General features: G+C 43.3%; 1 protein-coding gene across 2 annotated transcripts in view; it reads right to left on the bottom strand.

Moving 5' to 3' along the window:
• LOC140191116 (CD209 antigen-like protein D) overlaps positions 1–13,551 on the bottom strand; it is a 33,159-nt gene extending 19,608 nt beyond the window's left edge. Inside the window, exons 1-4 of one of the 2 annotated variants that reach the window (XM_072248219.1) lie at positions 13,455–13,551; positions 10,403–10,510; positions 2,483–2,557; positions 155–229 (exon numbers count right to left, since the gene is read on the bottom strand). In XM_072248219.1, coding sequence (XP_072104320.1) covers positions 155–229; positions 2,483–2,557; positions 10,403–10,510; positions 13,455–13,551 — 355 coding nt within the window. The remainder of the gene's footprint in view (positions 1–154; positions 230–2,482; positions 2,558–10,402; positions 10,511–13,454) is intronic. The other variant, XM_072248220.1, reaches the window with a different exon arrangement.
• Positions 13,552–14,629: the final 1,078 nt, after the last annotated feature.

The following is a 14,629-nucleotide window of genomic DNA, read 5'->3' as shown; positions in this document are numbered from 1 at the left end:
CCGGAAACTTCTGTCCTTTGGGACTGAGGGAGCGAAGGTGTTTGATGAAGCAGACTCCAAATCTATGATTTTAAAGGCCAGTTTCTGCCTTCTCTCTTACATACACTTCAAGGAGTGTCTGGGGATAAGCTGTCAGAGGGTTTGGGAAACTCACCGTTGCTTTTGAGCTGAGAAATTTCCATCATTAATTTATCCTGTAGTTCCTTCATTTCTCTGTAAATCGCTGAATCTGTGTGACAGAAGACAACATACAGTGAATCGCACTATTGTTTATTGAGACCTTCCATTATGTGTATGAAGATCCTCAGCTGGTTGAATCCTCAGTTGTGTGATATAATGTATGTGTGCACTTGTCCCTTGCAACTCTTCTGTAAACTCTACTGGCTGTGTTTTTACCCCACTAACTCCTATTCACCCACCCACGCTTCATCAGGGACCCAGGGAGTTCTGTGAAAATGATCACAGGAGTGGAAGGGTTAAAGTATCAGGAGAAGGTGGGACCACCTGTACAGGTGGGATGGTTTGTACCTGAACTGGAGGGGGACTAATATCCCTGTTACATTTCCTCGTATTGCACGGGGGTGGGCTGGTGTTTTAAACTAAGAGTTGCAGGGAGCTGGGAACCAGAGGGCCAGAGCAGATAATGGAATGGTTGTGGAGACAGTTGTTGTTAAGCCTACATAAAAAGGGGTATGGAGGGCTATGGTCCAGGTGCCAGATGATGGGACTCGGCAGATGAATAGTTTGGCATGGACTAGATAGGCTGAAGACTTGTTTCTTTGCTGGAATGTTTCATAATTCTATGACTCCAGGAGCATTTGATGGATCTGGGCCTGAATTAACTGGAATTTAGAAGAACGAGGGAGGATCTCATTGAATCCTATTGAATATTGAAAGGTCTAGATAGAGTGAATGGGTAGAACATGTTTCCTTTAGTGGGAATGTCTTGGACCCGAGAACACAGCCTCTGAATACAAAGATGTCGGTGCAGAACAGAAATGAGGGACACACACACACACACACACACACACACACACACACACACACACACACACACACACACACACCACACACCCAGGCACGCACACACACACACCCACACACACACACTTTAGATTAGTAAGAGCATCTAAGGTTACAGGGAGAAGGCAGGAGAGTGGAATAATAAATGAGCCATTATGGAATGTTGGATCAAACTTGATGAGCCAAATGGCCTAATTCTGCTGACTTAAGGTCTTATGAACTTTCACTGGCTTCTAGTTGAGCAACAGCGATTTAACTTTCCTTATCCTTGTTTTGAAATCCTTCCATGGCCCCACCCCCCTCGAACAAATTTTAAAAGGTATTTAGACTAAAAGGAATTTTTAAAGTTTAAAGTAAATTTATTATCAAATTACATACATGTCACCATACTGTCTTGAGATTTACTTCCTTATGGGCATTTACAAGGGAGTAAAGAAATAGAATAAATTTTATGAAAAACTATTTAACAAAGAGTGACAAACATCTGATGTGCAGAAGAGGACAAATCATGCAATAATCAATTTTAAAAAAGTAAATAAATAATACTGAGTTGTAGAGTCCTCGGAAGGCAGTCTATAGGTTGTGGAGTCAGTACACCATTGAGGCGAATGAATGAAATAAAATACAACCAAGAACATGAGCTGTTGAGTCCTTGAAAGTTTGTCAAAGTTGTGAAATCAGTTCAGTATTGAGGTGAGGAAAGTTAACCACACTGGTCCAGGAGCCTAATGCTTGAAGGGTAACAACTGTTCCTGAATGTGGGGGTGTGGGTCCTAAGGATCCTGTACCTCCTGGTCAATGGTGGTAACTAGAGGAGGGAAGGCATGGACCAGATGATGGATCAGAGAGATATGGCTCAAATGTGGAAAAATGGGCCCATCTTAGATGGAAATCTTGGTCAGCATTGACCACACAAACACGAGGAATTCTGCAGATGCTCGAAATTCAAGCAACACACATCAAAGTTGCTGGTGAATGCAGCAGGCCAGGCAGCATCTCTAGGAAGAGGTACAGTCGACGTTTCGGGCCGAGACCCTTCGTCAGGGCACATTTCCGAATGCAGGCATGGATCCGACGGAGGATGAAATAACGAGTAGGACAATTATAGACGGCAAAGATAGTGTCCCAAACGTGTGGAAGGATCTGGGAAAGGGACACCAAATACCTCCTCATGGCGGAGAGGGTCGATCTTTTATGAAATGTTGCTCCTCTTGTGTGAGAGTGGCCTCATTGAGGCAGTGGGGAGGAGATCATGGACAGACATGTCAGAATGGGAATAGCAAGTCAAATTAAAATGGGTGATCACCAGGAATTTCTGTCCTTTGGGACTGAGGGAGCGAAGGTGTTTGATGAAACAGACTCCAAATCTATGATTTTAAAGGCCAGTTTCTGCCTTCTCTCTTACATACACTTCAAGGAGTGTCTGGGGATAAGCTGTCAGAGGGTTTGGGAAACTCACCATTGCTTTTGAACTGAGAAATTTCCATCATTAATTTATGCTGTTGTTCCTTCATTTCGCTGTAAATCATTGAGTCTGTGTGACAAAAGACAACATACAGTGAATCGCGCTATTGTTTACTGAGACCTTCCATTATGTGTATAAAGATCCTCAGCTGGTTGAATCCTCAGTTGTGTGATATAATGTATGTGTGCACTTGCCCCTTACAACTCTTCTGTAAACTCTACTGGCTGTGTTTTTACCCCACTAACTCCTATTCACCCACCCACGCTTCATCAGGGATCTGGGGAGTTCTGTGAAAATGATCACAGGAGTGAAAGGGTTAATGTATCAGGAGAAGGTGGGACCACCTGTACAGGTGGGATGGTTTGTACCTGAACTGGAGGGGGACTAATATCCCTGTTACGTTTCCTAGTATTGCACGGGGGTGGACTGGTGTTTTAAAATCAAGAGTTGCAGGGAGCTGGGAACCAGAGTGCCAGAGCGGATAATGGAATGGTTGTCGGGAAAGTTATTGTTAACTGAATTGAATTGACTTTATTTCTTACATCCTTCACATACATGAGGAGTAAAAATCTTTACGTTACATCTCCATCTAAATGTGCAATCATAGTAATTTATAATAAATAGAACAGTCAATGTAATATAGAGTACACTCAGATCAGCGTGAGTTCATCAGTCTGATGGCCTGGTGGAAGAAGCTGTCCCGGAGCCTGTTGGTCCTGGCTTTTATGCTGCGGTACCGTTTCCTGGATGGTAGCAGCTGGAATAGATTGTGGTTGGGATGGCTTGGGTCCTCAATGATCCTACAGGCCCTTTTGACATACCCGTCCTTGTAAATGTCCTGAATTATTGGAAATTCACAACTACAGATGCGCTGGGCTGTCCACACCACTCTCTGTACAGTCCTGCGATTGAGGGAGGTACAGTTCCCATAGCAGGCAGTGATGCAGCCAGTCAGGATGCTCTCAATTGTGCCCCTGAAGAAAGTTCTTAGGATCTGGGGGCCCATATTAAACTTCAAACGTCTGAGGTGAAAGAGGTGCTGTTGTGCCTTTTTCACCACACGGCTGGCGTGTAGAGACCACGTGAGGCCCTTGGTGATGTGAGTGCCGAGAAACTTGAAGCTATTTTCCCTCTCAACCTCAAGCCTACATAAAAAGGGGTATGGTGGGCTATGGTCCAGGTGCCAATCGATGAGACGAGGCAGATGAATAGTTCGGACTGGACTAGATAGGCTGAAGACTTGTTTCTTTGCTGTAGTGTTTTATAATTCTATGATTCCAGGAGCATTTGATGACCCTGGGCCTGTACTCACTGGGATTTCGAAGAACGAGGGGGGAAGCTCATTGAATCCTATTGAATATTGAAAGGTCTAGATAGAGTGGATGGGTAGAATATGTTCCCTTTAGTGAGAGAGTCTTGGATCTGAGAACACAGCCTCAGAATACAAGGATGTCCCTTCAGACAGAGATGAGAAATATATATATATGTTATGGGGAGAATGGGATAATGAATCAGCCACTATAGAATGTTGGACCAAACTTGATGAGCCAAATGGCTTAATTCTGCTGACTTTAGGTCTGGTGAACTTACACTGGCTTCTAGTTGAGCAACATAGATTTAAATTTTCTTATCCTTGTTTTGAAATCCTTCCATGGCCCTACCCCTCTCTAACTACATTTAAAAGGTATTTGGACCAAAAGGAATTTTTGGCTGAAGGGGGAGGGGGGAGGGAGAGGGGCAGAGAGTTGTAAACTCTGTCAGCTCATTCGGGCCACTCGCTTTTGGAGTATCCGGGATATCTTCAAGGAGCGGTGTCTCAGAAAGGCAGCATCCATCATTAAGGACCCCCAGCACCCAGGACATGTCCTCTTCTCATTGCTACCATCAGGTAGGAGGTACAGAAGCCTGAAGGCACACACTCAATGATTCAGGAACAGCTTCTTCCCCTCTGCCGTGCCATGTGATTTCTGAAGTGGAGACTGAACCCATGAACACCACCTCACTACTTTTTAAAATTTCTATTATTACACTACTTATTTAATATATATGTACTTACTGTAATTCACTGTTTTTTCTTCATTACTCTGTATTGCGTTATTACTGCTGCCGCAAAGACAACACATTTCATGACATATGCCTGTGATATTAAACTTGATTCTGATTAGAAGTACAGCACAGAAGCAGGCCCTTTGGCCCATCTAGTCCATGCCAAAAACCATTTAAACTGCCTACTCCCATCATCCCACACTGAGACCACAGCCCTCCTTACCCCTACTATCCACATACCCATCCGAACTTCTCGTAAACTTTGAAAATGAGCTCATATGCACCACTTGTGCTGGCAGCTCACTCCACACTCTCAAGACCCTCTGAGTGAAGAAATTTCCCCTCATGTTCCCTTTAAACTTCTCACCTTCCACCCTTAAGCCATGACCTCTGGTTGTAGTCCCACCCAACATCAGATTCTGATTCTGACCATCTCTGTCAGTCCTCCTAGTCTGTAATCCTGAAAACCTCTGTGCTCTTGGCCTTTTAATAAGAGTTTCTGGATTCTTAATCAGCACAGTATTGATGCTCATAAAAAATGGGCCATTCAGCCAATCAAGTGTGTGCTAACCATCAGGCACCCATTTATACTTATCCCTCAGTAATTCCAGTCTCATCTTCCAACATTTCCATTAATTTAACGCAGACTCTACCTGTGCAGAAGAAACGGTTTGCACCTGAACTGGAGGGGGACTGATATCCTAGTGTGATTTAAATGAGTTGCAGGGGAATGGGAAGCAGAATGCCAGAACAGTTAATGGAGACAGATGTTGGTGTGACCTCAGACAAAGTCAGGAATCAAAAGGTTGAACGTCCTGAGTTGTGAAAATCTCAATGCAAAATGTATCGTAGGAAAGGCAGATGAGCTCAGGGCATGGATCAACACCTGGAAGTATGACGTTGTAGTCATTAGTGAGACTTAGCTGCAGGAGGGGCAGGAATGGGAGCTCAATATTTCAGGGTTCTGGTATTTTAGATGCAACAGAGCAGGAAGGATTAAAGGAGAAGGGGTGGTGTTACTAGTTACGGAAAATGTCACAGCAATGCTCCATCAGGACAGACTGGAGAACTCAACCAGTGAGGTGTTATGGGTGGAACTGAGCAATAAGAAAGGTATGACCACGTTAACGGGGCTGTATTACAGACCATCCAACAGTCCTAGGGGTTTAGAGAAACAGATTTGTAAGAGATCGTAGACATAGATAAAAAACATAGATTGTTATAGTAGGTGATTTTAACTTTCCACATATTGTTGGAATGCCATACTGTCAAAGGACAATGGGATAGGGTTTTCCAGATGTGTTCAGGAAAGTTTCCTTCATCAGTACATAGAAGTCCCAATGAGAGAGCGCACGATGCTGGATCTGCTAATAGGGAATGAGACAGGGCAGGTGTCAGAAGTTTGTGTAGGGGAATATTTTACATCCAGTGACTGCAATGTCATTAGTTTCAAAGTAAATATGCACAAAGATAGGTCTGGTCTGCAGGTTGCAATTCTCAATTAGAGAAGGGCCAATTTTGATGGTATCAGAAATGATCTGGCAAGTGTGGATTGGGACAGGCTGTTTTCTAGCAACAGTGTACTTGGAAAGTGGGAGGTCTTCAAAAAATGAAATTTTGAGAGTACAAAATTTGTATGTGCCTGTCAGAATAAAAGGTAAAGATAACAAGTGGAGGGAACCTTGGTTTTCAAGAGATATTGAGGCCCTGGTTAAGAAAAAGGAAGCGCGCAGGATGTATAGGCAAGTAGGAACAAACAATGTGCTTATGGAGTATATGAAATGCAAGAGAACACTTAAGAAAGAAGTCAGGTAGGCTAAAAGGTGGCATGAAATTGCTCTAGCAGACAAGGTTCTAAGGGACTCTACAGATATGTTAAGTGTAAATGGATTACAAGGGACAAAATTGGTCAGCCGGAAGGCTAGAATGATAATCCATGTGCCAAGACAGATGGGGAAAATCTTAAATAAATTCTTTGCATCTGAATTTACTCAGGAGACAAACGCAGAACCTATAGAAGTGAGGCAAAGTAGCATCAACTTCGTGGATCCTGCACAGATTACAGAGGAGGAAATGTTTGCTATCCTGGGGCAAATCAGAGTGGAAAAATCCCAGGGCCTGACAAGGTGTTCCCTCGGACCCTGAGGGAAGCAAGTGCCGAAATTGCCAGGGCCATAGCAGAGATACTTAAATTATCCTCAGTGACAGGGGAGCATTAGAGGATAGCCAATGTTTTTCCATTGCTTTTTTTTAAAAAAAGGCTCTAAACATAAACCAGGAAATTATAGGATGGAGAGTCTGACATCAGTTGTGGGAAAGTTATTGGAAGGTATTCTTAGAGACTTGATATACACAAGTATTTGAATAGAATAGACTGATTAAGGAGAGTCAACATGGCTTAGTGCATGATAGGTTAAGCCTAGAATATTTAGAAATATTTAAAATGTCGCTGTCTACGGGTGAAGTGCCGGAGGATTGGAGAGTGGCTCATGTTGTTCCGTTGTTTAAAAAAGGATCGAAAAGTAATCCGGGAAATTATAGGCCGGTGAGTTTAACGTCAGTAGTAGGTAAGCTATTGGAGGGAGTACTAAGAGACAGAATCTACAAGCATTTGGATAGACAGGGGTTTATTAAGGAGAGTCAACATGGCTTTGTGCGTGGTAGGTCATGTTTGACCAATCTGTTGCAGTTTTTCGAGAAGGTTATCAGGAAAGTGGATGAAGGGAAGGCAGTGGATATTGTTTACGTGGACTTCAGTAAGGCCTTTGACAAGGTCCCGCATGGGAGGTTAGTTAGGAAAATTCAGTGGCTAGGTATACATGGAGAGGTGGTAAATTGGATTAGACATTGGCTCGATGGAAGAAGCCAGAGAGTGGTGGTAGAGAATTGCTTCTCTGAGTGGAGGCCTGTGACTAGTGGTGTGCCACAGGGATTAGTGCTGGGTCCATTGTTATTTGTCATCTATATCAATGATCTGGATGATAATGTGGTAAATCGGATCAGCAAGTTTGCTGATGATACAAAGATTGGAGGTGTAGTAGACAGTGAGGAAGGTTTTCAGAGCTTGCGGAGGGACCAGCTGGAAAAATGGGCTGAAAAATGGCAGATGGAGTTTAATACTGACAAGTGTGAGGTATTGCACGTTGGAAGGACAAACCAACGTAGAACATACAGGGTTAATAGTAAGGCACTGAGGAGTGCAGTGGAACAGAGGGATCTGGGAATACAGATACAAAATTCCCTGAAAGTGTCGTCACAGGTAGATAGGCTCATAAAGAGAGCTTTTGGTACATTGGCCTTTATTAATCAAAGTATTGAGTATAAGAGCTGGAATGTTATGGTGAGGCAAACAACAGGAATTCTGCAGATGCTGGAAATTCAAGCAACACACATCAAAGTTGCTGGTGAACGCAGCAGGCCAGGCAGCATCTCTAGGAAGAGGTACAGTCGACGTTTCGGTTAGTCCTGACGAAGGGTCTCGGCCTGAAACGTCGACTGCACCTCTTCCTAGAGATGTTGCCTGGCCTGCTGCGTTCACCAGAAACTTTGATGTGTGATGTTATGATGAGGTTGTATAAGGTATTGGTGAGGCCGAATCTGGAGTATTGTGTTCAGTTTTGGTCACCAAATTACAGGAAGGATATAAATAAGGTTGAAAGAGTGCAGAGAAGGTTTACAAGGATGTTGCCGGGACTTGAGAAACTCAGTTACAGAGAAAGGTTGAATAGGTTAGGATTTTATTCCCTGGAGTGTAGAAGAATGAGGGGAGATTTGATAGAGGTATATAAAATTATGATGGGTATAGATAGAGTGAATGCAAGCAGGCTTTTTCCACTGAGGCAAGGAGAGAAAAAAACCAGAGGACGTGGGTTAAGGGTGAGGGGGGATAAGTTTAAAGGGAACATTAAGGGGGGCTTCTTCACACAGAGAGTGGTGGGAGTATGGAGTGAGCTGCCAGACGAGGTGGTAAATGCGGGTTCTTTTTTAACATTTAAGAATAAATTGGACAGATACATGGATGGGAGGTGTATGGAGGGATATGGTCCGTGTGCAGGTCAGTGGGACTAGGCAGAAAATGGTTTGGCACAGCCAAGAAGGGCCAAAGGGCCTGTTTCTGTGCTGTAGTTTCTATGGTTTCTATGGTAATCTTCCAGAGATTTTTCAAGGAAGCTACCAGGAAAGTGGATGAAGGCAAGGCAGTGAATGTTATCTGCATGGACTTTAGCAAGGCATTTGACAAGGTCCCACATGGGAGGTTGGTCAAGAAGGTTCAGTTGCTCAGCATTCAGGATGAGATCGTAAATTGGATTAGATATTGGCTTTGTGGGAGAAGCCAGAGAGTGGTAGTAGATGGTTGTCTCTCTGACTAAAGGCAAGTGACTTGTGTTGTGCCAGAGGATTCGGTGCTGGGTCCATCGTCTTTTGTCATCTACATCAATGATCTGGATGATAATGTGGTTAACTGGATCAGCAAATTTGTAGATGACACCAAGATTGGGGTGTAGTGGACAACAGGGAAGGCTACCATGGCTTCCAGAGGGATCTGCATCAGCTGGAAAAATGGGCTGGAAAAAGGCAGCTGGAATTTAATGCAGACCAGTGCGAGTATTGTACTTCCATAGGACCAACCAGGGTAGGTCTTGCACAGTGAACGGTAGAGCACTGAGGACTGTGGTAGAACAAAGGGATCTGGGAATACAGGTGCATAACACATTGAAAGTGGCGTCACAGAAAGATATGGTCATAAAGAAAGCTTTTAGCACATTGACCTTTATAAATTAATTTATTAGGTACAGGAGATGGGATGTTATGTTTAAGTTGTATAAGACGTTGGTGAGGCCTCATTTAGAGTATTGTGTGCTGTTTTGGCCATCTACCTACGGGAAAGATGTAAACAAGATTGAAAGAGCACAGAGAAAATTTACAGAGATGTCGCCAGGTCTGGACAGCCTGAGTTCTGAGGAAAGATTGAATAGGTTAGGACTGTATTCTTTAGAATGTAGGAGAATGAGAAATTTGATAGAGGCATACAAAATTATGAGGGGTATAGATTGGGTAATGGCAAGCAGGCTTTTCCCACTGAGGTTGGGTGGGACTACAACCAGAGGTCATGGCTTAGGGTGAAGTGAGGGAAGTTTAAGGGGAACATGAGGGAAAACTTCTTCACTCAGAAGGTGGTGAGAGTGTGGAACAAGCTGCCAGCTGAAGTGAAGGGTGCAGGTTCACTTTGAACATTGAAGAAAAGTTTGGATAGGTACATGGACAGGAGGGATATGGTCTTGGTGCAGGTTGATGGGAGTAGGAAGATTAATAGTTTGGCACTGACTAAATGGGCCAAAGGGTCTGTTTCTGTGCTGTAGTACACTATAGTGTTATGTTTTGTAAATTCAAAAAATATTAAACTAATTCAAAGGAAGACATGAGAGTCCGAAATGGCTGGTCTAACATCAAATTTGCAGTGTCTGTGCAATGCTGGGAGCTGCACCATCAATTTGTAGAACATGTTGCTCAGGGGCTTGGGCTATATCCATGTTTTTTTTTTGCATGACTGTATTTTTTGCTCGCTATTTTGAATGTGTTGAGTACGTTTTGCGCCTTGGCCCCAGAGAAACATTGTTTAGTTTGGCTCCATTCACGTTTGTTGAATGATATAACCTTGAATTTGAGTTTACTTGAAGCGATGCTTGCATGTATCACATGCTAGCATGATGACATATGTGATTCATGTATTTATACATATAACCCGTATTGAATTATTTAAACAGACAAAAATACTTAATCAATAGATAATTATACAAGATTACTCAAGCACTACTGAAATATTAAGTACACAACATAGAGTACTTATTCTGACTGTATAGTACTTACTTTTCACAGTGCCTATGATAAGACACAACAGGGAGAAGAGGAGAGATAAAACCAGGAGACCAAAGATAATCTGCTGCACCTTCTTTTTCTTGGCAATGCTGGTCCCTGCTAAAAACAGTAGACAATCTCATTAGAGTTAAAGCATCTGCAATTCTCTATCTCCAGACAACAGAGAAGGGTGCCATTCAGCCCGCTGAGATTCTGTCTGCTCACAGACCAATCCCACTAAATCTCCCTGCAACCTGTCCTGCCCACGTCCACATCAGCTCTCTTCCTGTTCTGCCGTTCGCCTGCCCACACTCAAGCAGCACACACAAAATGCTGAAGGAACTCAGCAGGCCAGGCAGCATCTGTGGAAATGAACAAACAGTCGACGTTTGGGGCTGAGAACCTTCTTTAGGAATGAGAAGGAAGCAGGAAGGTGGCAGAATAAAAAAGTGGGGAAGGGGAAGGAGGCTAGTTAGGAGGTGATAGGTGAAGCCAGGTGGGTAGGAAGGGTCAAGGGCTGGAGAAGAAAGAATCTGATAGGCGAGGAGAATGGACAATAGAGAAGGGAAGGAAGAGGGGACCCAGGGGGAAGTGATAGGCTGGTGAGAAGAAGCGAAACGTCAGAGTGAGTGAGGAATAAAGGAGCGGGGTTGGTGGGGGGTGTTGGAATTTGTTTACCAGAAGGAGAAGTCGATATTCTTGCCATCAGATTGGAGGGCACCCAGACAGAATGCAAAATGTTACTCCTCCACCCCACGAGTGGCCTCATCCTGGCATGGGAAGAGGCCATGGATTGACACGTCGGAATGGGAATGGGAATTAAGATGTGCAGCCACCGGGAAGCCCAGCTTGTGGCAGAGGGTGCATCATAGGGGCTCGACGAAGCAGCCCCCCCCAATTTCCGACGGGTCTCACCAATGTAGAGGAGGCCGCGTCAGGAGCACCGGATACAATAGATGACCCCAACAGATTTGCCAGCAAACTGTTGCGTCACCTGGAAGGACTGTCTGGGGTCTCCAGATGCATGTGAAGGTCATGGAGCCTTAATTCTTTGGAATCAGAGATAGACAACAGTGGGCAAGATGGTGCAGTGAGTAGAGAGAGAACAGGCAAACTACACCACTCTGGACTGACAGTTCTCATTGACAATTTTCACCCTCTTTGCAGTCGTGAGTACTTAGTTAGAATGTTACAGTAAATCAAAATTTCTTTAAAAAGCAACTACCGATACCAGAAAACTAAGGTACCAGGTATTCCTCATTTCTATGTTAACATCATTCCTCACAGCCTCCTTGCATTGCGTTAGGTACATGCCCCTGGTTCCTGACTGGCTGCTTACGGCAAATCAAACGTGTAATAGTTAGCACAACACTTTACAGTACCAGCGACCCAGGTTCACTTCCTGCTGCGACCTGAGGAGTTTGCACATTCTCCCCGTGACCGCGTGGGTCTCCTCCGGGTGCTCCAGTTTCCCCCCACAGTCCAAAAACGTACCGGTTGGTAGGTTAATCAGTCTTTGTAAATTGTAGATTTGGCTGGGGTTGAATGTAGGGTTTGGGGGTGGTGTGGTTCAGAGGGCCAGGAGGGCATACTGTGTGCTGGATCTCAATAAGTAAGTAAATACTGCAGAGAGCAGTGACTCATGGCACATCACACCACACTTGTGACCATGCCGTGTTGGTTCCAGAAGTGTGCTGGTACTTGTGGGCTGCATTGCACAATCATTGCAGATTTGACAAAAGAAGACACATTTTGATATACACACAGCGAACCCCACAGCTCATCTTTCTATTCTTTCTTTCCCCAACATCAGCAGTATATATATGGTACTGTCTCACAATGGCAACATTTATCATTAAAAATCCTTACCGTCAGCCAGTGCTGAACCAACTAAATGAGTAATTAAACACCTATCTGCATCCAGACTGTATATTCACGTGTCTGTTTGGGAACCTCCTTGCGTGTTCCTTACCTGCTTGCTTCCATCACCGTCAGATTTAAAGGATGACCTGCTCTAGGCGATTTACAGCTGTACCATATTCTTTCCATTTCTTGAGGAATGACTGAACTGTACTCCAAGGGATATTTACTGACTTGGAAATTTTCTTGTGTCCATCTCCTGACTTGTGCTTTTCAATAACCTTTTTGCAGAGTTGCCTGGAGTGTTCTTTCATCTCCCTGGTGTAGTTTTGCCAGGATACTGACTCACCAGCAGTTGGACCTTCCAGATACATGTGTATTTTTACTAGAATCAATTGAAACACCTTGACTGCACACAGGTCTCCATTTAACTAATTATGTGACTTCTAAAACCAAGTGGCTGCACCAGTGATGATTTGGTGTGTCATATTAAAGGGGGTGAATACTTATGCAATCAATTATTTTGTGTTTTATATTTGTAATTAATTTAGATCACTTTATAGAGATCTGTTTTCACTTTGATACGAAAGATTCTTCTCTGTTGATCAATGTCAAAAAATGCCAAATTAAATCCACTGTGATTCAGTAAAACAGTAAAACATGAAAACTTCCAAGGGTGATAGTTTTTATAGGCACTCATATATATTATACATATGTAGTATCATTGGCATATGTCATGAAATTTGGTGTCCTTGCATGTATTTGGTGTAATACATAATAATAAAAAAACTGAATTACAGTAAGCATAGATATGTATATATCTATATCTGCAAAGCACTAAATTTCATGACATATGCCAATGATGTTAAACCTGATTCTGATTTTGAGCCTTCAATCTCTCAAGTAACTATCACTCCGGCTTCTTGCTTAATTTAACCTTGTTTTTCTACTCTATTTGTATAAGACCAACATCACATTTAATAACTACTCTCTGCTGAAGCACTTCAACTATTTAGTCGCAGGTTCCTGCATCCCTTTGAAAACGGCATCACTTGGCCTATCTTATCTTATTATTCCTGTCCACAATCTGTCACTTCACACTTCATGGTGTGGCATCTTATTAAACATATTATTACACGTCGTATTATGAGTGTCGAACTTATCAAACTTGTTAAGGTTTGCCTTCCCCGTAATCCCCGAGTACCTGCACCATCTTCAACAGGCTTCTGTCCATTCGTTCTTCTCTGCTTGTACTCCTTGAGCTGGTATTCACTGTTTTCATACAGGTTCTGCTCAGACATACTGTCAGGAGGACCTGAACTAATTCCTCTTACACTGAATGGAAATTAATTTATGGAGTTGTTTTGTCTGCGCTGACTGCAGTGGAGAAAACCACTTCTGCTTGCATCACACCTCAATTTCCCCTTTATATGAAAATTAAACTGTATTGCAACGTGCACAATTCTGCTAGCATCAGCACTTGGGAACAAGTGGCATTATAAAAGACATAGATCCTTAAGAGTTAAGAAAATATGTCAGTTAAGGCCAGTGATTTGGCTCCTTGTCAGCAGGCATTTTCACTAAATAGAAACCCTCTCAGTAAGAAAGTTTAGTATTTCTAAAGTATCTTTCATCCCTCTCACAGGATGTCCTACAACACTTTAAGAAAACAGTAATATGAGCTGGCTGAAAAGTCAAGAAAGCTGCAGATTCAGAAAATCTGAAATGAAAACAGAGACTTTTCAGAAGCGAGATAGTGAAACCATTAACATTTCAGTCCCACAACCTTTCAAAGCAACAGGAAAGAAAGAAAATAAGTTAGTTTTTAGTGGGAGAAAAGATGTGTTGGGGGGGGAGAAATGGGTTGATCAAAGGAAATATCTCTGGTAGGCAAATGAGTTGACAGTGGTAGATGTAACCTGGTGGTCAGTGCAGACTTGATGGGCCGAATCTGTCTAAGACTCTGTGGCTCTGCAAAACCAGCTTTTCTTTTACTGACATTAAAGAGTACACTCTGCCTATTGAATCTATACCATCAATCTCATTAATCCATATTTTCCCACGTAACCTATTCTCCATCACATCCCCATTAACTCCACAATGATTCTCCTGTCACTCCCCTACTCTAAGGATAAGCTATGGTAACCTACTGACCTGACAGTCCATAGGATGTGGGAGGAAACTGGAAGAAACCCACGCAGTGACAGAAACTCATTCAGCACCGGAGTGGTAGTGTAGTGGTTAGCACAACGCATTACGGTACCAGTGATCCGGGTTCAATTCCCGTCACTGCCTGTAAGGAGTTTGTACGTTCTCCCCATGACCGCGTGGGTTTCCCCCCGCTGCTTCCTCTCACAGTCCAAAGACTGTTGGTAGGTT

Source organism: Mobula birostris, chromosome 32 (genome assembly GCF_030028105.1).
Source record: "Mobula birostris isolate sMobBir1 chromosome 32, sMobBir1.hap1, whole genome shotgun sequence".
Lineage (NCBI taxonomy): Eukaryota > Metazoa > Chordata > Chondrichthyes > Myliobatiformes > Myliobatidae > Mobula > Mobula birostris.
This window is presented reverse-complemented; position numbering and strand designations above follow the sequence as displayed.